The sequence below is a fragment of the Mandrillus leucophaeus genome, unplaced genomic scaffold (assembly GCF_000951045.1).
Source record: "Mandrillus leucophaeus isolate KB7577 unplaced genomic scaffold, Mleu.le_1.0 Scaffold670, whole genome shotgun sequence".
NCBI lineage: Eukaryota > Metazoa > Chordata > Mammalia > Primates > Cercopithecidae > Mandrillus > Mandrillus leucophaeus.
Genome location: NW_012107253.1, coordinates 95,424 through 118,949, shown reverse-complemented (window position 1 = coordinate 118,949; position 23,526 = coordinate 95,424). Strand labels below are relative to the sequence as shown.

Below are 23,526 nucleotides of genomic sequence, written 5' to 3'. Positions count from 1 at the left end.
ATATATATATATACATTTTTTTCTTTGCTTTCTTCCTTTTTTTTTTTTTTAAAGACAGGGTCTCACTCTTTCACCCTGTCACCCCCCAGGTTGGGGTGTAACAGCTCAACCTCAGCTCACTGCAACCTCCCAGGTTCAAGTGATACTCCCAACTCAGCCTACCAAGTACATAGGACTACAGGTGCACACCACCACGCCTGGCTAATTTTTGTATATTTTTTGTAGAGATGGGGGTTTTGTCAGGTTGCCTGAACTCCTGGGCTCAAGCGATCCACCCAGCTCAGCCTCCCAAAGTGCTGGGATTACAGGTGTGAGCCATTGCACCTGGCCAGTTTTTTCCTTTTACTGTGTCTGTGGTTCAACAATTTCCTTTTTTCCTCGTTCTCTACGGACTTTCTACTTCATTTGGACTCTGCTTAGATTGGCCTAGTTTTCTCTTTAGTCAAATCTTCAGGAACCAATTTATTAAAATTAAAAATGATCTAACAAGCTTTATTTTTATTATTGTTAAAAATCCTCATTTTGAGGAACACAACCACAAAGTAAAGAACAATACTTAATAATAAAATTTAAAAAACATGGCTCCAGGCCATCTGGATGCCTTAACTTGGGCTCAGGGGCCTGACACTGATGAGTCTTCTTTATTCTCCTCTGATGCCCTTTTGTGGGAATGAATCTGTTTTGGAAGAAAACACAATTAAGATTATCCATCACAACAACCACTATCTCCAAATCTGTATTCATTCCTTTTATTCATTTTAAGTCTCATCTACCTGGTGAGATAAGATTTTTGAAGACAGGAATTGTATGCTGTTCAACAGAGCTTTGATTCTTCCACAGTTCAGTCATCCTTGCTATCTTGCGGGGGACTGGTTCTAGGATACCGCCCCCACACCATACCAGAATCTGTGGATGCTCAATCCCTTATATATAATGATGCAGTATTTGCATATAACTAACACACATCCCCCCAAATCCTTTATTCACTTACTTAGAGATAGGATCACCCTCTGTCACTCAGGCTGGAGTGCAGTGTCACAATCACAGCTCACTGTAGCCTCAACCTCCTGGGCTCCAGTGATCTGCCCACCTCAGCCTCTTGAGCAGCTGGGACTACAGGTGCATACCACCACACCTGGCCAATTTTTAATTTTAATTTTTATTTTTAGTAAAGACCAGGTCTCACTATGCTGCCCAGGTTGGGCTCCCAAAGTGTTGGGATTACAAGTGTGAATCACCGTGCCTGGTCCCATGTACTTTAAGTCATCACTAATAAAATGTATCGATATTGTACAATGGTGAGAGTTGTTATACTTTCTATTTGTATTTTCGTTTCTTTTTTCAAGTATTCAGCCTCATCCAGTTGAATCTGAAGATGTGGACCTGCTGATGAAGAGGGCTGACTGTATCTAACTTAGGGTCTTGCGTGTAGCTGGCACTTAATACATTCTATTGACTGTTTTAGCTAACATTCAACGGACAATTCCTCATAAAAAAAAAAACTCTTAAAAGTAGGAGAAAAAAAAAAGGAAACCCGAGTCCTTCCTCTAAAGTGGCTGGAAAACCAGCCTGGGGCAACATTAAAAACAATTTTTTTAAAAAATTAGCTGCCTGCCTGTAGTCCCAGCAACTCTGGAAGCTGAGGCAGGAGGATCCCTTAAGCCCAGGAGTTTGAGGTTACAGTTAGCTAGATCACACCATTGCTCTCCAGCCTGGGTGACAACAAGGCCCTGAGAAAGAAAAAAAAAAGAAAGGAAAGGAAAACGGAAAGGAAAGAATATAAGTATTGAAAAGGAAGAGACAAAACTATCATTATTTGCATATGAAATGATAAATGTTAGACAGTCAAAGAAGCCTAAGAGAATCAACTAAGATTTTAGTGGAAGTAATATGAGGATTCAGTACGGTGGCTAGAAACAAAATCAAGAGAGCAGCACACAAATCTCAAATACTTTCAGATGTACCACCAATTAGAAAATGGAAGAAAGATCCCATTTACAATGGCAATGCAAATGTATGAAGTATTTAGGAACAGAAATACAAAGATCTTTTATCTAACAAAAGATGTGTAAGATCTACATGATGGAAACCCTAAAACTCTTTTGAAAGACATTAACAAGAAATGAACACATGACATGAGATAGCTCATTCCTAGAATGTTGTACAGATATCAATTCTCAAATTAATCTACAAATTTAATGTAATCCTATTAAAATCCCAAGATAGTTTTTGGTGGTGGCTGTTTTTGAGACAGGGTCTCGCTCTGTTGCCCAGGCTAGAGTGCAGTGGTATGACCAGAGCTCACTGCATCCTCGACCTTCCGGACTCAAGCAATCCTCCCACTTCAGCCTCTCATATGGTGTCCAAGAAATGGTGACAAATCTCACAAAGGGACTAGGCTCAGGAGGGCCGGAATAGTCAGGGAAGGTTTCAAGCATGAAGATGAACTTGAGTTGGCTTTGGAGAGATTCATGGCACTCCCACAGGCAGAGTGAAATAAGGGCATTTTAGATGGACAAACGCACAAAAGCAGAAATGCGGATGGTGTGACTGGGGTATGGTGAGGGGCTGCTCTGGCTGGAATGGAGGGCTGCCACAATAATGGAAATGGTAAATGAGGCAAATAAGGTTGGACTGGTAGCATAGCGTCAAGGGTGCCAGCTTATTAAATCACTTCCAATATGCTAGCACTGGCCTGTTGGGAAAAGTAATACATTATGTAATTGAACAAAAGGCAAACAAAGGCAAGCTCCAGGAATGGGCACTGTGAACAGGACTCGCCCCAGAGTATCCAGATGTAGGCTTTAGATATGTTGATGCAGGTTGAGCATCTCTAATCCAAGGGGGAATGTCTCACATGGTCTCCAAGAAATGGTGACACATCTCACAGAGGGCCTAGGCTCAAGAGGGCTCGAGTATGAGACATTCCCCCTCCCCTGAGAACTTAAAAATGTGGCCAACAATTTTTTTAAAAGATGGCTACCCTGTAGCGCTTTAACTGGACCTATTTAGACAACGCCTTACACACTGGAGAAGGATGATACTGTGTGAACCTAGTAAGTCTACAAGACAATACTTCTCTCTATTGGCTGTCTCCTTCCTCTCCAGGGTGATGACAACTCCGTGAGGTGGAGATTATATGTCTTTCATCATTTCAGCAACAAGGAAATAAATGAGTGGCAGAGTAAGGGTGACTTGGTGAGTACATCTAGTTGTTGACATCATTTTGGGAGGGAGAAATTTTGCTATTATATCAATTTAACTTCTTAAAATAATCTAGCGGGATTCACTTGTTTTCAATTCACAGAGCTCTCCTGGAAGTGAGGATCCTTTAAAAACCCTAGAATATACACTACAGTAAGAGAACAAAGCATATCTCAACCTTAAACGACTGAAGAAGAATGTCGAGTAGCAGCAGGTGGGAAAGCGGCTTTGGTTTTCAGTTTGTGAGCTCTGAATCCACACAAAGACAGGACTGCATTCTGAAAACCTGAATTAATTATTGTCCTTACCTCAATGAGGCAGAAAATTGTAATCAAAATAATCAGTGTTACAGTCACACATATTGCCAAGATGAGTTTGTTGTTATAGCCATATCCTGGAACTTCTTTTGTGAGCTGAAAAAAAAAGGAAAGATTAATTAAAAAAAAAAAAAACCAGAATGAAAACTAACTTTTCAAAACCCCAGTATTCCAGGTGAGTAGCTTACAGGTTCTTATTTATTTTTGTCTCAACAAAATAAAGACAAGATCTCACTGTCACCCAGGTTAGAGTACACTGTTGAGATCACAGTTTACTACAGACTTGACCTCCCTAGGCTGAGGTGATCCTCCGACCTTAGCCTCCCAAGTAGCTGGGACAGGCATGTGTCACCATACCCAGCTAATTTTTGTATTTTTTATGGCAACAGGGTTTCATTATGTTGGCCAAGCTGGTCTGAAACTCCTGACCTCAAGTGATCCACCCACCTTGGCCTCCCAAAGTGCTGGGATTACAGATGTGAGCTACCACCCCCGGCCTACAGTTCATCTTGTGCACTAATCTATTTCTCTCTCCAAATAAGTCAAGTGGGAGATCACTGTCATGGCCAAAGTTACATGACCAGGACAAGCTATGGCCTGGGAGTCCCAGGTTCTCCTGTGTGGGCACTTTCCTGGAATACACTAAATGATGGGAAATCTGGGTCTCATGTTTCTGTGTGGTCCTCACCTCACTCAACTTCTGCTCTTTCTGTTCACTCTGGGCTTCCGTGCTCTCATTGATGTAGTTCTCAGTTTTCCATTGGTCCGTATCCCATTCTGCCTTGGACGCCTTTACTTCCTGCTGCTCACTGAGAAGCTTCATCAGGAGGCCTGTCCTGGAGATGAGCTTGGCACAGGTCAGTTGCACACGGGTTTCAGAGCAGTCCATCTTTAAGGTCCGGATAACATGAGAAATAAACCTTCTCACATCCTCGCTGGGGATGAGGGACCGTAGCTGCTCGGTTAGCTGAATTTCAAACTGATCACCTGGGGATGAAAGCAACGGGTAATTGAAGCTTTTGGGCTAGGGGGACAGGTCAGTGCCCACATTGTTGTATTCCCATTGTGTCTGATTGGTTCGTTTAACAGTTGGCCCTAAGTTGAACGCAGTCCCAGCGGAATCTGCCTCAGGAGGAGGATTGTAGGTTGTGTTTTCAGAGATGGTGTCTTCCGGCATAGTAGGGTTTTCCATAAAAATGATTGCTTCGAAGGCATTTCTTGCAGTTGTGTTCTTTACATTAGTGTTCTCTATAACACGTTCTGAAGGATCAAATAGTTTAGGAAAAGGATTTTCCTGAGGACTCCAGTCTCCTAAAGATGAAAAAGTCCCTTGTGAAAGGGAATTTATGAGGCTCTTCGCTGCAGACAACAGCGGCCTGTTTGCGAGCATCAGTCTATCGAGATAACTTTCCTTTCTCAACTTTCTAATCTTTTTGACCTTGGGTGTTGTGTGGGCCACACGGGAGCGAGTTTTATGAAAGTGGTAGTTTTTTCTGGAATGTACGATTGGTTTAGCAGCCTTCATATTTGTAACTCTAGCCTTTGCATTTTCTAAAATGAAAACGGCGTGGGTTAAGTCTTTCGATCTGTCTCTGACCTCAGGTAGGGCTTTTGCAGGGGTGGAGGCAGAAGGCTCGCCCATGGAGAAGGGTTTCAGCACAGAGGAGACTGCTGCGTTAAGCTCTTGGGTGAACGAAGGCTTGGTGTAGACGGTGTTTCCCACTAACTTCTCACGTCCCTGCTCTGTGTGAGGCTGTTCCAGCTCCCTTGAGACTGGGCTCCCGAGCCTTTTTTCTTGGGCAGCGCTCTCCACAAATGCCTGCGCACCCTCTTCCCTCCTGGTGCTCTGCTTTCCCACCTCTTTGAAGTGCCTTTTCTGGATGCTCCTTGGGCCCGTGAGGACTCTGTTCATTCTCTGCAGGTTGTTGCCTACACTTTGAATCTTTGCCAGGCTGTTTTCCTGGGGTTGGACAGTTTCTAATTTCTTTTCAAATAATTGGCGTTTGAATTTGTTACCTAGAAGGCTGGTGTGCATAAGCATGGCAGTTTTTTCTTCCCTTTTAACTTCATTGATTTTTTCTTGTTTTTCCGCATCTAGTATCTTTTCTAGCAAATATAGCTTTCTCAATTTATTTTCATAAGTTGAGCTGTTGGATGCAGGTTGAAGAGAAGGGCTGTTTGTATTGTTTTTCAAAATACTCAGGGGCCTATCGCGATCTTGCACATTTGCAAAAAGCAGTTTAGTGAACGGTAACAATATTGATTCCGCATCTAGATTTCCTGCTGAGAAATAAGGCAAGATATAACTTAATGCACTGATAACTTCATTCTCGTCATTGGTGTCTAGCTGCTCACTCCCAAAGCCGGAGAAGTTGATGCGACTCCTGTCTGAGGGCACCTCCGGCTCAATAGTCAGCTCAGTGCTCGTGTGCTTCTTCCGGGCCTGTAACACCTTCATGAACGCTCCTTCTGGATTCCCTACAGATGCTTCTTCAGCTGTGAAAAAAGAAGAGACTGCTTTGATCATGAAAGATGATGGGACAGCATGCATCAGTCCACAGCTGTACACCCCAGTCACACAGAGTAGGAATCAGCAAACATTCGAGTGCCATTCAGAGAGGAGAAACACACACCCAATCCTAAACCTATGAAATGGCAACAACAAAAGGAGAAAAGACATCTTTTGAAAACATGGCCACCTACTTGGAACATTCCATAGTGTGACATAGAGTAACTCTGCTTAGGATTATTCCGTTGATCCCCAGGGGCCAGTTGCCCAGTGCTCAGTCAAAGCCCAAAGTGGAAGATAAGTGCTTCCCTGATGAGCTGGCTTCTCTGCAGACTGCTCCGTACCCTGTGCTGTCCTGCCTCAGATGCAGAGAGAGAGCACAAGGCTCCCTCTCTCCTTGTCCTCAGTGTACCCGTGTTCTTGCTACCATCACAGCTGAATGCAATGGAAGGCGGTCCTCTGAGAGGAGCAGGGTGGAGATGCTAACTTGGAGAGCCCCTCCTATTGCTGATAGATTCTCATCTGGTACACGCTCCACCCACCCACCCCATTCTCTGCTCCCACGTATCGCAGCCCCATCACAGAACACATGACATGGAAAAAACACTGTGTCCACCCTAGTTCTTTTCTTAAATGTGGGCAATGATCCAGGGTGTAGGTTAAGAGATTTTTAATTTGCCAGATGGTATGCCTATGTTGTTAAATATACAATGAATCTATGGTATGACAGCAGTTTCTGGATAAACATTACTTGAGGTCCCAAAATGCAGAAGGGAAAAAGCAACTTTTGTCAGATGCCTACTTTGCTTTCATTTCATCTCTAATATTCTGGATGGGGAACCATCCAAAGCTTCTGAATGCATGAAGGTCAAGTGTGCCCGTGTGCAGCTGGCTTTCTTTTCCAGAATTAAAAGTATTTTGGGTGGTGCTGAAGGTCAGAGGAAGAAGTAAAGATTGTGAGAAAGGAGAAACATGGGCTTGGGGAGAACCCAGAATTGGGACAGAAGACCTGACACAAGGTACAGCACTTAGCACCTCTGATCTTGTTTTTCCTCATCTGTAAAAGGAGATCACCAATGCTGTTCTGCCCACCTCCTGGGGAGAAGGGAATAGTTTAATTGGTTTAAAAAAAAATTCTCACTTTGGGAGGCCGAGGCTGGCGGATCACAAGGTCAGGAGATCAAGACCATGGTGAAACCCCGTCTCTACTAAAAATACAAAAAGTTAGCCGGGCGCCTTGGCGGGCGCCTGTAGTCCCAGCTACTCGGGAGGCTGAGGCAGGAGAATGGCGTGAAGCCAGGAGGCGGAGCTTTCAGTGAGCCAGGATCGCGCCACTGCACTCCAGCTTGGGCAACAGAGCGAGACTCCGTCTCAAAAAAAAAAAAAAATTCTGAAAAATAAGTAACATTGTCTTCATATAAGTAGCCAAGCATTATTAATTATCCACCCCATATTACTGGTAGATACCAGTTTTCAAGCTATCTGTACATGAAAGCAGTCACATTTTAGAAGTCATGAAGTTGGTGCTAATAAACCTAATCTACAGAAAAACTCTTGAAGCACTTGCGTATTTGTTCTGTGAATGGAAAGGTTTGAATTCAGAGCAAGTTCAGCGTTCGATGGTCTAAGCATGGAAAAGCCCTCCATTTCATTAGAAGAGCCAGGTAGCAATTTCTGGTTATGGAACCAGAAGCTCTCCGGCTTCAAATAAAACAGCATCACCTGTACTCTTATAAAATTGCATAAACAAAAACAAAACCAGATCTACATCTGTCCTAAAATGCAGAGTACTTGAAACCTCATGCATATATAACCAGCTTACACAGTACATTGCAGTACATGAAGAAATTATCACTGGGGGCAAAGCACCAAGCAGACAGCACAGTACACAGTGTGTAGATGTTAATGTTATTCCCTAGTCTTCCCATTCCTTTCTCTTGGTCCTTTATGCATAGGAAACAGTTCCATTATTAAATTTTGTAATAATAACTGAGAACCTAAGTCTCAGCAAGGGAGGAGTTCACAAGTTGAGGGACTTTAAATCTGAATGAGTAAATCAATTATATCATTAGCTTAAATTTTTATCATCAATTAAAAATAAAAAATTTAAAAACAAATACTTAAAATAATATAACGATCACCAGGCAATTTAGACTCACGACAATGTATGGTGTTTGTCAGACATGCACTGTTGCAATGCAGCTTGACTGTCTTGCAGACAGCCTCAATGCTGTTTTTAAATTGGCAGAGGCAGCAGGCCATATGGCTAGGTAAGATCCTACAGGTGAAAACACAAAACAATAAATTAGTGGTAAAGCAGTTACTTGAGAAGGTAAAGGAGGCAGGCCAACACTACCACAGGGCTGGGCAAAAAGGTGTTATTGAGGCCTGTGTACTGAACAGTTGGGTAGGAACTAGAAGGCCAATAGGAAGGAGGACAGAGGTGCCCAACCAAAGGGTAAGCATGGCAGTGAGTATGGTATGCCTAGAATAAAGGTGGTTGGGATTAGAATTGGGTGACACTGATCAGTAGTTTAATTCAGAAGTATTTCTTCCCAACTCCAAAGTCTCACTTTGGGCTGAACGTACACAGGAAGAAGGTAGACTTCTAAGAAGAGTCTGAATAAGCCCCCAACTTCTGGAGGCCCTTTCTCAATTCCTGTTGGGAGTGAGAAATACTATAAATTACTCTGGGCATTAAAAATAGCTCAGTTTAACCTGGATTATGGGGTTAAAAAAATAATGGAGATAGCATTGGCCAAATCTGCACAATTTGAGGATTCAAAAGAGTAACAACAATAAGTTACAACATAATATATAAAAAATCCATGAAGACTGATATTAAAAACGAGGAGGAGTTGTTCTTTAAGGAAATAATGCTAGCTAATAAATGTAGAAGGAATGACAGAATTTTTTAAAGTGTCACCTTGCAACCACCAATGTAATAAAAATTGATTCAGACAAGGATTATCACTGATGCACATTTGGGTGAAAAGACATCTGAGAACAGGATCTTCACTGATCTCAAAGTACCACCCCACACATTTTTTATTAATTACCAAAGGGAAAAATTATTTTTTATTTTTTTATGAGACAAGGTCTCATTCTGTCACCTAGGCTGAAGTACAGTGGCAAAATCATAGCTCACTGCAGCCTTAACCCCCCTGGACTCAACCGACCCTCCAAATTCAGCCCCCCAAGCAGATGGGACTATAGGCCCACCCCAGCTAATTAATTTTTAATTTTTATTTTTATTCATTTTTTTTTTATTTTTAGTAGAGACAGGGTTTCACCTTGTTGTTCAGGCTGGTCTAAAACTGGACTCAAGTGATCTGCCTGTCTCGGCCTTCCAAAGTGCTGGGATTACAAGTGTGAGCCACCACACCCAGCAAAATAACTACAGTGGAGAGATCTGGAAGATCATCTTAAACAAGTGATCAGACTTAGCATTATGAGCCACCTGCGGTCACGAGGCAGGAAGGATACATCACCTATGCAGTATTCTTCCCAAAAATGCTTACCTTGAATCTCATGCAAAAACAGACAAATCCAGATTGTGGGACAATTTACAAGACAACTATCTTTGACTCAAAAAATGCCAATGTCATGAAAGATCAAAAAAAGTAGAGGAATGTTTTAGATGAAAGGAAACAAAGACATGACATGCACTGCCTGATCTTCAATTGGATTCTGTACTATTCTTTCATCTTTCTGGCATGTTTGAATTTTTTTCAAAATGTAAATTTGGGCAAAAGAGATAACCAAGACAATTAATTAATTTGTTGTTATGGCTTATCGGGGGCAGTTTCAGAGAAATATAAACAATCTCTGTAACTGGAATAAATTCTCAAGGTTAATCTTAAGAAGTCAAACCCAAGAGGCTACATGCTACCTGATTTCATTTATAAGACATTCTGAAAAAGGCAAAAGTATAGGAACAGAAATCAGATTAGTAGTTACCGGGGGCTGATGGTGGGAGGAGGGGATTGCCTACAAAGGGACAGGAGGGGCCTTTTTGAGATAACAGAAATGCTTTGTACTGGGAACGTGGTGGTGCTTATGTAACTATACATTTTCAAATGTATATACACTATACACTTATAAAGGGTGAATATTATGTGAAAATTATATCTCAATAAACCTGACTTAAGAAAATAAAACAAACCTAAAAAACCAACTAAGTAAATATAAATCTAAGAAAAAAATAACTTACAGTTTTTCCAATTCAACAGTCATCGTGAGAATGTTCTTAAGTGTTGCAAGTGGAACTTGCGTTGTTCCCATGTCTCTGAAGAAGAAAGCCAAAATATTCATGATATGAACTCCAATAAAAAATTCTGCACTTAAAAAGGTATTTCAAGGACATGTGATTACTTCAATTTTGGCTTCTCTATACAACAAGCCACTTCAAGAGTTTCTTTGCTGTTGAATTCCAGGGAGCTCTTATTAAAGAAATTTAAGTTGATTTGCGTCATCAAATTAATGATATTCAAGAGTAGAACTTACACCTTTTTTTTTTACCATTATCTTCTCATTTTCATATTGCATTCACCATCTTATTTTATTTACTCTTTTCATTTTTAGAATAACGAACACCTATTCCTCTTTACTTTCTTGGTTAAGTAATATTCCTCCATGTGTCTACATGTTCCAAATCTATACGGGCTCTTCAACACTGTTCTCTTTCCCTGCTGGCTGTCTTGACCATTACACATCCTTTCTTAATCCTTTTCTTTGCCAATAACTTTTTTCAATAACTCAGTTAAAATTTAAATTACGACATTTTAGCCTAAATGCAAAATACTTAATCTTTGATGACAAATTTAAAAAGCATAAATCATCTCATGACTCGAGAGTACTATAGTACTTACAAATATTTTAATGCCGGCAGTTCAAAGAGATATGGATCTTCAACAGCTGTCAGAGGATTGCGATTGAGAATTCTGAAAAACGCAATGAAATTAAAATTGCCTGCATTTTCAATGTGTGAAACTGCATAAAAAGTTTACATTCATATTTTGGTATGGAACTTATTGGTAAAAAAAAAAAAAATTCTGTTTTTACCTAATAAATCACCCTTAGACTTCGTAAAGCACTATTCCTTTGGGAACTACCTAGGTCTCTAGAAGATAAAGTAGAGGAGAGAAAGAGGTGAAGAAATAGGAAAAAAAAAAAAAACACACACACAAAAAGTGGATAGCAAAGAAAAAATATGCCACAGAACTTTTCAGGTCAAAAACCCTAGAAGTGACTATGTTGGTAGGAAGCCCCGACTCTGTAGGAAAACTATTTCTAGTGTCCTCCATAATTCAAGTTGCTCGTCCATAATTCAACTTGCTCTTTATTTTTTTTTCTTAGTTTTTTTTTTTTTTTTTTTTTGAGATGGAGTATTGCTCTGTAGCCCAGGCTGGACAGCAATGGCTCTATCTCGGCTCACTGCAACCTCCACCTCCTGGGTTCAAGCAATTCTCCTGCCTCAGCCTCCTGAGTAGCTGGGATTACAGGTGCCCGCCACCACACTCAGCTAATTTTTGTATTTTTAGTAAAGACGGGGTTTCATCATGTTGGACAGAATGGTCTTGAACTCCTAACCTCAGGTGATCCACCCTCCTCGGCCTACCAATGTGTTAGGATTACAGGCATGAGCCACTGTACCTGACTGCTTGCCTTTTATCTTTATAAAGTTTTTCAAATTTATGGTTTAATTTGCACAGTTAAGGAAAAAAAATAGGACCAATTCTTTTGCTTTATAGCCAAAGAAAAAGGGATAAATCTAAGAGAAGGAACGGGTCAAAACCATACTCCCATCACATACTCCCACTTGTCTTCTTTTATGACATCACAGCCTTTGTTACATTGCATGTAATCACCTGTCTACTTGTCAGTCTCCTGGACTATCAGCTCCTTGTGGGCAGAGACCGCATCTTATTGTCATTGTCATCCCTGTGCCTGGCATGATGTCTGAAATTTACTACGGATTTAATAAATGTTTATTGAATAAACAAATGACATTTTGTTTACATGTCAATAAAATGAATAAATTCATTTTGATATGAATTTTTATTGCAAAATGCGGGAATCTATTTTCTTTTTAATTCTTTAAAGTGAGCAAGAAAAAGAAAAGAAACAGGAAGAAATAAAAGAAAATCACCCTTTAGGTTAACCCAAGAATCATCACTGTACTTTTGCAGAAATTATAAAAATAGTAATTATTACAGTGAGTATCTATTAGGCTGCTACGTACTTGTGATCAGCATTTCACGTTTCATCCTCACAATAATCTTAGGTGGTAGATATTATTATTGCCCTATTTTATAAATGAGGAAACTGAGGCACAGAGAGGTTACACAACTTGTCCTAGGTCACTAAGCTATTAAGAAGCAAATCTGTAATCTGAACTCATGTGCTTAATCTGTATGAAGAAAAAGGGTTTACTTTAACCTTACGGTTTTAAAAACTTTTCTTTTCTTTCTTTATTTCTCTCTCTCTTTTTCTGTCTTTCTCTTTCTTCATTTCCCTCCCTCCTTCCCTTCCCTCCCTCCGCCCCTCCCTCCCTCCTTTCCTCCCGTCCTCCCTTCCTTCCTTCTTTTGAGTTAAAGTTTCCATTTATTGTCTGGGCCTGGTGGCTCATGCCTGTAATCTCAGCACTTTGGGAGGCCAAGGTGGGCAGATCATCTGAGGTCAGGAGTTCCAGACTAGCCTGACCAACATGGTAAAATCCCATCTCTGCCAGAGTCTTGCTCTGTCACCCAGGCTTAAGTGCAATGGCATGACCTTGGCTCACTGCAACCTCCACCTCCTGGGTTCAAGTGATTCTCCTGCCTCAGTCTCCTGAGTACTGGGATTACATGTGGCCGCCACTATGCCCAGCTAATTTTTGTATTTTTAGTAGAGACGGGGTTTCGCCATGATGGTCAGGCTGGTCTTGAACTCTTGACTTCAAGTGATCCACCCACCTCAGCCTTCAGAAGTGGTGGAATTACAGGCATCAGTCACCGCTCCCGGCCACCAGATTCTTATGAGGGCCTCACAGTATATAAAGTGCTTAGTAAAGGTGGTGAGTTTAACCCATTTGTATTGATGCTACCTAAATACTCTTGGTGGAGGGACCTAATGAGCCTGTTCTCTGGTGGAGGGCATAAGCCACCACACCCGGCCCTACACTTTGGATTTAACTTTGATTCCTGCTCATATGCAGAGTTTCTAACTGCTTAAATGTCTGCAACATTTAGCTGCAAGGAAGGAAGCTTACACAAAGCCCTCCAGGGAGCAAAAAACTGCACCACTATGCCCACCTAATTTTTTTGTATTTTTAGTAGGGATGGGGATTCACTATGTTGGCCAGGCTGGTGTTGAATTCCTGACCTCAGGTGATCCGCCCGCCTCGGCTCCCAAAGCTCTGGGATTACAGGCCTGAGCCACCCCGCCCAGCAACAAGGCTAATTTGAGGGTCACTTCTTTGATGCCTTTTCTTGACCATGCCATAGGTCAGAACTAGGAGAAGCAGAGCAAGTCATACATAAACTATGTAAGTCTCTAGGCCTCTTTGTACCTTAGTTTCTCCATTTGAGAAAAACAAATGGATCTTAAGACACACTTTTCAGAGTTCATAATGGGCTTATACCCAGCTAACCAATAATTGTATGAGTTTTTATACAATATAGTTGGTTACTTGCATTCATCTTCTATTTCACTTACAACTTGTGTAAAAACTGCATTCCGTGCCAGGCCTGAAATGTTCCAAAGCTCAGTTCTGTGAGTAAATTGCAACCAAGATTTCTACAAAAAAAGGCATAAGCCAAAGGAAAAAAAAATTATTTCAGAACATTTATCATTTGCTGTGATTCTAATTTACATAGGATGGAACATAACCTCAATCCTTCCTGTATGCACTAAGGAAATCTCACTGTGGAAGATACTGGCTTATGATTTATACTTTAGCATTGCACATGTGGTGCATTAGCTACAAAACAGTGAATGCTCAGTAAATACCTGTGTGAAGTGGTCTTTAGTTCTCTAGAACAGGATTCCACAACTTCAGTACCATCAACATTTTGGACTCTATAACTTTCCCATGGGGGTCTGTGTTATACTTTGGAGGATGTTTAGTCTTATACTTTGGAGGATGTTGAGCAGCATCTCTGACCTCTGCCCACCAGATGCCAGGAGCACACCCACGGTTTTGTCAACCAAAACTGTCTCTGGACATTACCAAATGTCACCTGAGTACAAAATCACATCAGCTGAGAACCACTGCTCTCTGATGATTCACTATGATCTGTGTAATAATTCTCACAAGAATCCTTGCTAGAGACAAAAAGAATTTGCTATATAATTTTAGTACCTTTCTACTGGTGAAATTTTAATCATATTTCAAAATGAATAGTAAAGAGGTTTATAATTAAGTTTTATAAAAATTCCAAATGTAATAAAGTTATATTTGTAACTTACATAAACTGCAAAAATGGTAGTGGTTCAAATGTACGTCTTTCAATAGAGTGTATTTTATTGCAGGATAAATCCCTAGGAAAAATAAAAGGAAAATATTGCCTTGGTAAGTTATCAGATGTAGATTAGTATGAATAATAGCAAGAGGTTAGAGTAACATTGAATACACATTTTTCATCTCAACTCTAAACGTCTGGACTTGTATTTGAACTTTCCAGAGCCCCTAACCCTGCCCATACCTCTCCTAGAGTCTCACCTTCATAGTTTTAATAAATAAAATATACAACTTAATAGACTTTGGAATGAATTTTTCCTGAGAGCAGTAGACTTGATTAGATGCCCTTTTGTCGTCTCATCAAATCCTAGACTATAAGCTCAAAGTTTTTATCTCTATATACAGTTTCTAATATTAAAATGAATAGCCTCACATTTATACACCTTCCTAGTTTAGGTCTGTTTTCCTAAGCCAGTTCAGTATCAGAAGAAATAAAAGACATCCTTTCACATCATTTGAAAGGAAGTTACCCCTTTACTTAATACATAACTTTGAACTAATTCAAATCATATTAATTTCTATCATATTAACAGAAATTCATTTTTGGTTTTATATTGCTTTAGTAATTCATGAAAGCAATTTTGTCAGTTATACAGTGATGGGGCCTGTCCCTCCCTCTTTTTTTTTTTTCCCAGACGGAGTCTCACTCAGTCGCCCAGGCTGGAGTGTAGTGGCGCGATCTCGGCTCACTGCAAGCTCTGCCTCCCAGGTTCACGCCATTCTCCTGCCTCAGCCTCCCAAGTAGCTGGGACTACAGGCGCCCACCGCCACATCCGGCTAATTTTTTGCATTTTTAGTAGAGACGGGGTTTCACTGTGTTAGCCACGATGGTCTCGATCTCCTGACTTCATGATCCACCCGCCTTGGCCTCCCAAAGTGCTGGGATTACAGGCGTGAGCCACCGCGCCCGGCCTCCCTCCCTCTTTACCTGGATGGAATAATGCTGTCTGGCTGACGTCTCCATATCTAGTCTCTCCCTTCCTAAACTATCCTGCACACAGTCATCAGATAAACTCTCCACAAGTGGTTTGCAAAGACCAGCATTTCCTGGGAAATTATTGAAGATGCAAATTCTTGGTTCCACTCTAGACCAACTGAATCAGTAACCACGAGGGCGGATCCGGAACTGAGTCTAACGCCCCTCTCAGGGATTGTGATGCAGATCTATCTGCAGCACTGCTGCGGTAACACGCTTCCCCATGATGGCTCCTCAGCTGGGCATTCAAAGCCCTAGAAGATCTGGCTCCAATTTCCTATTCTCCCTCCTTGTACTCTACAGGTACTCATGGTATTCCTCGAACACTTTCCTGCGCTTTGCCCTTCTCCCATTTTCCTTTTGCAAGTTTAGAATACTGTCCCCAAGATGTCTGTCCGATGTTACACAATGGCCCTTCAAAGTCCTATTCAAACGGCATTGTTCTAGTAACATCTTCCTTGGTCCAAACTGAAGTCATTTTCCCCTCTTCTATGCTTCGGAAACAATTTATCCCTCCTAGTGCCCACATCCATTTCTTCTTAATGTAGTTATTTTTCATCCCATTTTTTCTGAGCATGAGCTCCTTGAAAGCATGGACTAGGTTTTGCTCATCTGCATTGCACACCATGTTTAAAACTGACACATGGAAATAAAGTAAATTCAAATATTTGTAAAATAAATGAATAGCTGGCCAGCACGGTGGCTCACGCCTGTAATCCCAGCACTTTGGGAGGCTGAGGTGGGCAGATCGTAAGGTCAGGAGATGCAGACCATCCTGGCTAACACAGTGAAACCCAAATGTACTAAACCCCAAGTGTACTAAAAATACAAAAAATTAGCCAGGCGAGGCGGCATGCGCCTGTAGTACCAGCTACTTGGGAAGCTGAGGCAGGAGAATAGCGTGAACCCAGAAAGTGGAGCTTGCAGTGAGCCGAATTGCGCCACTGCACTCCAGGCTGGATGACAGAGTGAGACTCCATCTCAAAAAAAATAAATAAATAAAATAATAATAATAATAATAATAAAAATAAATGAATGAATGAATGAATGGCTAGGGGAGTGAGTAGAAGGAAAATGACTATTTTAAAGGAAACATAGTTTTATTACTTCATGGTCTCTGTAGCACATTGACATCCACTTGAGGGTCTTTACACCCACTTTCCTTAAGCCTTCTACATTTGAAAGAATCTGTTTTCAAAAGAGCATCACTGATGAACTTAATAAGGATTAATGACATATACACCTCTATGGACAAAGGATAAGAATCAAGCTTTCATAGCAATGAACATAGTATCTTCTTGTCTCTAAACAGACAGAAATACTATGCAGGTATCCCTTAGTAACAGGGTTGGGGAGATAGTTATTTCGTAATTAGTGAAGAGTCGGGGCATTTCTGACATGCTTACTTCATGTAAACATTTCTAGCTCTACCACTTTACCATGATTTTAAACATCTGTTTTAATATAACAATTCCTGAACTGAAATCCTTAATACCAGTCTATTCTCTTGGTAGCTCAATATTCTTGATAATATTATTTATATAATTCAGCCGATTTTAAATATTTAAATGTTAATTTAATTCCAATTAAGTTACCAAAAAGTTCTGGATTAATGATGTTCCAATGAATGTAGGTGGTCTATATTTTCTTCTCCTTTAGGCAACAATCTGAAGTTAACTTTAATTCCTTTCATCCTACTAAACCAACTTTTTCAAATCTTTTTTTGTGAAGGACAGACAGTAAATATTTTAGGCTTTGTGGGCCACATATGATGTCTCTTGCATATTTCTCTTTCTTTTTTTTTTCAGTCCTTTAAAAATGCAAAAATCATTCTTAACTTAATGGGTTATTGAAAAACAGACTTTAGATTACATTTGATCTACTGACTGCAGATTGAATAGAAGAAGATGGTATGTAAACCCTTATAAAACAAGGTTCATATGGGTGTCAGTCACTGCTCAGATCTTATTACCATGTGAAATTTTTTTCTGGCTATATTTTGTCTATATAATTTAAAAACTGAAAATGCATAGGAGGTAGCTAATGCTAGAGGTGGGCTGAGACCCTATACAAACTTACAGAATTGCAGAATTTTATTGCTGGAAGAAATCTTAGAAATTATCTAATTTGAACCCCTTATTCATTTTACAGATAATATGACTAAAAACTCATAAATGTGATTAACTAACTTACAAATACTGGAGGGATAGCAGGCCTTCAAATGAATCTTTATGTAATTCAGTCAAATAATTTTCATTGAGAATTCTGGAAAATGAAAAAGTTATTTCTAGATTACAATGCAAAGTACAACTACTTGCCGCACAGGACTATGTCCTGCATGTGGGGGAAAGCTGGGTCATGGTCATTTCAAGATGCTGGTATCTGCTCTGCTTTCATTCAAACCTTTCCTTACATTTTCCCTTTTGTGTCCATCTCTCTCCACCATCACAGACAGACAGACAGACACACACACACACACACATGCAAGCACAAACACACAAGCACACTGCTACCCACTCTTCCCACCAAATTGTATATTTCATGCCTCCTCTCTAGATCACAAAATCCCTTTGAGAATCCACCTCTGGATGGCACCAAGATCAGCAGAACCTCCATTTCCTCCTCTTTCTCTAAACCTTATTATGAAAGCCCCACATGGAACCATGTCGGGGCTGCAAGTGAAGCTATTCAGACTTTTTCCCCATCAAAAAAATTTGAGAACTACAGTGTGCATAAAGTGCACAGGACATCAATGTTCTTTATATTTAATTTAATTTAATTTCTGAGACAGAGTCTCACTCTGTTCCTAGACTGGTCTCAAACTCCCGGCTCAAGTGATCCTCCTGTCTCTGCCTCCCAAAATGTTGCGATTGCAGACATGAGCCACCTCACCTGGCCAAATATTCAGTTTAATAATTATAAAGCAGATACCCATGTAAACATTGTTACAAAAGATCATTGCTAGCATCCCAGAAGCCCCAGAGTGCCCCTTCCCATCATATCCCTCTCTCTAACCCTAATAGGTAACCACTATCCTGACTTTCGCAATAATTTTCTTGCTTTTAAAATGTACTTCTGGTCTGGCGTGGTGGCTCACGCCTGTAATCCCAGCATTCTGGAAAGCCAAGGCACGTGAATCACCTGAGGTCATGAATTTGAGACCAGCCTGGCCAAGATGATGAAATCCTGTCTCTACTAAAAATATAAAAATTAGCTGGGCGTGGAGGCGGGCACCTGTAATTCCAGCCACCCAGGAGGCGGCGGCAGGAGAATCCCTTGAACCCGGGAGGTGGAACATGCAGTGAGCCAAGATTGCGCCATTGCACTCCAGCCCAGGCGACGAGAACAAAATTCCGTCTCAAAAAATAAATAAAGCAATTCTGCCTCAGCTTCCTAAGTAGATGGGATTATAGGCACCTACCACCAGGCCTGGGTAATTTTTGTATTTTTAGTAGAGACGGTGTTTCGTCACATTGGCCAGGCTGGTCTCAAACTACTGACCTTAGGCGATCCACCTGCCTCGACCTCCCAAGTTGCTGGGATTACAGGCGTGAGCCACTGCACCTAGCATGTGTTTTATTTTTAATTTAGAACTCATACATGACTTGTCTATATACGTTGAACTAATGATGTCACAAACAAACTGTTGTGAAAAATGTTACTTCGAATGTAAGCATTTTTTCCAAAATCATTTATGTGTCTAAACCAATTCCTTCTATAAATCAGTAAGAAAATGATAAAACAATTCAACAGGAAAATGAACAAAGGACAGAAAACTCAGAGAAGAAACACAAATGTTCAATAAACATATAATACTTAATTAAATGTATGAGTAATCAGAAAAATTCAAATTTGGATGGAATCCCTTTTATTCAGGCATAACTTCAACAAAAAGTTGGAGAATACCCAGCGGTGAAAGGTGTGGGGGAAATGAATGCTGTTATATTCTGCTGACAATAAGTTGGCACATTTTTGAGGGCAATTAAAATTTTGTATCTACATAGTCTTCACCCCAAAAATTCCATTTCTAGATACCTATTCTACAGGAATCCTTGCCCATGTTGACAAAAAAGCATGTACAGGAATTTCATTGCAGCAATGCATGTAACAAGAAAACTAAGCATAATCTAAACATTCATCAATGGGGGAATTCTTAAATAAACTACGATGCATCCAGACTATGGATTATGCAGGAGTTTAAATGAATGGGGTGACTGTCTGAGTACTGGGAAGGAAAGAAATCATGAAGTGAAAGAATATCATATCATATAAGTGATACACTTATGATATGATATCATGTAAGTGATACCATGAAGTGAAAGAATCAAGTTGCAAAATGTTACCATTTATGTAAAAAAAAAGATTTTAAAAACCACATGCAAATCTATTTTGCTTTATGTAAATATGAATGTAGGCAAATGGGGAAAAGTCTGGAAGCATGTATACTAAATACAGAGTAGCACTACCTCAGGGATGAGGGAGTAGGGCACAAGGAGGGTTTCTGTTATACCTGTTATTGCATTTTTATACATTAAAAATAGAATCACGGGCTGGGGGTGGTGGCTCATGCCTATAATATAAGCACTTAAGGAGGCCAAGGTGGGAGGATCACTTGAGCCCAGGAGCTCAAGACTAGCCTAAGCAGCATGGGAAGACCCTGTCTCTACAAAAAATACAAAATTAGCTGGGCGTGGTGGCATGCACCTGTGGTCCCAGCTACTTGGGAGGCTGAGGTGGGAGGATCACGTGCACCTGGGAGGTGAAGGCTGCAGTGAGATGTGATTGTGCCACTGCACTCCAGCCTGGGGGACAAAGTAAGAAGACCCTGTCTCTGAAAAAAAAAAAAAGAGGAAAAAAAAGAATATAACCATGTACTATCTGTATAATAAAAAATAAATTTAAATTGCCTCTTATTTTAGAGAGCCTACCAAATTTAATTTTAAAATAACCAAAGGATTGCAATCCACAGAGGTTGATTTGGGGTATGGAAGGGAAATATCTTTTCTCAGAGGTACCGACCTCAAATTTCTGGACCGAGAAGGATCTTACAATGCAGTTAGTTTTTTGTCATATTTGGAGAGAATATACTCACAGTTTCTCGGTCCAACTGTATGCTTTCCATACATTTCCATCAATGTACGAAATATAGTTTCCTTGGAAATTTCTGTGAAGAAACACAGTTTACATCCTTGAATAGGTAGGAAAAGAATGATGAGGATAAATAAAGGAATCATGGCAACCTTGTCGAGGATATTCAGAAACAGAAAATAACACCTGCTTTCTCATTTCCAGAGCTATCAGCTTCCCAGTTTGCACAATTCATCAAGAAACAATGCCGAGCCACTGGCACAAATGATAAGGCATCTCCTGGAAGCTTAACTTCCTATCTATCACATCTCTTGGACAGACAGTGCCAGTTAATTACTTTGAATGTAAGCATTTTATCCAAAAGCACTTATGTGCCTAAACAAACTCCTACAAATCAACACAAAAATGGTAAATAATTCAACAGAAAAAATGGGCAAAAGCTTATCACTATCAATAAATAAGTAGAAAGAAACCCTATGCCAGGTAGCACCAAAGCCTTGCCCTCTGTTGAAACATCCTAGGCTTTTTCTTTCCACTCTTATTACAACCGACCTGATTTGGCCCCTTCACACTTTACTCCTACGTTTTGCGAGACTTTTCTATTCTGTCTCCCTGAATTAAGCTTTTCTTTCTGGACACATTACATATGGATTCTAAAATAATCATTTGCATGTCTACAGTTGAACATAAAGCAAAAAACAAAATAAAATAAAATAATCCTCCTGTTTTGATCATTTAATCTCTCTTGCTTGGAAACTTTCAATGGCTTTCCATACCTCACTGTGTAACTTTCAAACTCCTATAGCTGATAGTCAAGGTTTTACATAATCATATCTGCATTGCTCCCTCACCTAATTCTTTGCAGCCAGATTGATCTACTAAATTCCAACCATACCTGTAGCAATGCCTTTGCCTAGACTGTACTCCCATTTTTTTTCTATTTAACAAATTATAGCTACTCTTTAAGATCCAAGTAAAGTTTTGGCTTATCCATGTAGCTTTCCCTGATCTCCACACCTCAACGATCACAGATTCTGGTAAATTCTAGCACTGATAGTATGCATTATCTTTTAGTAATTAATTATATAAACCTCCCTTTTTGTGCCTATTATCTTTCTTCCCTCCTATCATTCTCATGTTCTGGAGACAGTAGCATATTTGGCCCTGGGTTTGACACAAAACGAGCGCTACATATAGAAAGTCAGGGACAACGATGAGTTGTAGACATAACTAAAGGACTGAGTAATCATGTTAACAGCCAACACTCCTACATACGCTACGCACTGATGAAGTGTTTCATATATTCACTCACCTAAATTTCACAACAATCCTATGAAATGGGAACTAGCATAACTCACAGTTGAAATGTGAGGAAACTGAGTCACAGAGCGGAATAACTTGCTCTGGGTCACCAAGCGAAAAATAGACCTGGGTTCAACCCCAGGAAGCCTGGCTCCGGAATCAACTCTTAACCACTTAGAGCCTCATCACTGAGATCGGGAGGGGGAAAGGTTGCTGTAAAGAGGGTGAAGCAAAAATGGGAGCAGAGCAGCGGTTAAGCAATGATGTGATGGGGCTAAATAAAAATGGATAAGAAAACGAGTAGGAGCAAAAGACTGGAGTAAAAGTAAAAGAGAGGAGAAGGGGTCTAACATTAAAGGAGAATGAAGGAGAATGAGGAGAAAGGAGAATTGACAAGCAAAGGTGAAAGCAGAAAGTCAGTTGTCAGGATGGCTTGGGGAGACAAAGAAAGCCCAGGAAGGCCTCCAGGAAAAGGCTGCTATGTCAAGCAGGACACAGAGGACAATTGGGGAAAGGTGATCCTTACAAGATGGTGAAGGTGCCATTGTAGGTGTTGGGCTCTGGCACAGGCACTTGGCGGAGCCTCTGCTTTGGGCTGAGATCAATACACGACAGCGTCTTATCTCCGCAGGTACAGAGTTCACATATGTTGGTGCTTGTGGAGGCCTTCTGTTCCTCTGGTACAGTTAAAGCCTTATTTTGGGCGTGACTTTCAGGCTGCACCAGTGAGTCCTGAGTAGGTTCTAGTTCAGTATGTGGATCTCTGACTTCAGTCAGTTTTCGATGCAGAGTCTGAACCTGGTCTGGACGAGCAGCTGTAGTCGTCTCCAGGGCTGTAGAATGTCCAGTCTCTGTAGTGGGCTCGGGAGTTACAGCAAGCCCCGGGTCTGGAGGCTGAGTTGAGGTCTCCTCTGTGGTTGGAGATGGTTTAACCTCTGTAGTAGGTTCTGTAGTTATAGTAAGCTCCAGGGCCAGAGGTTGAACTGTGACTTGAGTCAGGTGTGAATGCTGAGCCTGACCCTTGTCTGAAGGTGGAAGTGTCACCTCAGGGTGTTCTGGAGGAGGAGCTGTAGTCGTCAGGGCTGTAGAAAGTTCAACCTCTTTAGTGGGTTCCAGAGTGATGATAAACCCCAGATCCAAAGATTGAACTGTGGCTTGAGTCAGGTGTGAATGCTGAGCCTGACCCTTGTCTGAAGGTAGAAGTGTCACCTCAGGGTGTTCTGGAGGAGGAGCTGTAGTTGTCAGGGCTGTAGAAGGTTCAACCTCCGTACTGGGCTCTGGAGTGCTGGTAAGCCCCAGGTCCAAAGGTTGAACTGTGGCTTGAGTCAGGTGTGAATGCTGAGTCTGAACCTGGTCTGGATGTGGAAGTGTCACCTTAGGGTGCTTTGGAGGAACTAGAGTCTTCTTCAGGGCTGTAGAATGTCCAACCTCCGTAGTGGGTTCTGGAGTGATGGTAAGTCTCAGGTCCAAAGGTTGAACTGTGACGCTGGATGACATTGGATGCTGAGCTTCATCCTGACCTGGTGTTGGAATTGTTACCTCTTGATATACTAGAAGTTGGGGTACAACTTTCTTAGGAGGCTGAGTTGGGGTCTCCTGCACGGTTGGAGAAAGTTCAACCTCTGTC

At 40.9% G+C, this 23,526-nt stretch overlaps 1 protein-coding gene across 1 annotated transcript in view; it reads right to left on the bottom strand.

The window, feature by feature from the left end:
• Positions 1-550: 550 nt before the first annotated feature.
• The window catches only part of LOC105555147 (leucine-rich repeat-containing protein 37A3-like), a 26,389-nt gene continuing 3,413 nt past the window's right edge, over positions 551-23,526 (bottom strand). Inside the window, 13 exon segments of the mRNA XM_012001950.1 lie at positions 551-676; positions 3,513-3,617; positions 4,210-5,481; positions 5,746-6,017; positions 8,190-8,308; positions 10,244-10,318; positions 10,902-10,973; positions 13,729-13,809; positions 14,482-14,553; positions 17,703-17,774; positions 20,602-20,673; positions 22,426-22,943; positions 23,109-23,526. The exon segment at positions 23,109-23,526 is cut by the window's right edge and continues 3 nt beyond it. Coding sequence (XP_011857340.1) covers positions 614-676; positions 3,513-3,617; positions 4,210-5,481; positions 5,746-6,017; positions 8,190-8,308; positions 10,244-10,318; positions 10,902-10,973; positions 13,729-13,809; positions 14,482-14,553; positions 17,703-17,774; positions 20,602-20,673; positions 22,426-22,943; positions 23,109-23,526 — 3,211 coding nt within the window. The 3' untranslated portion in view covers positions 551-613.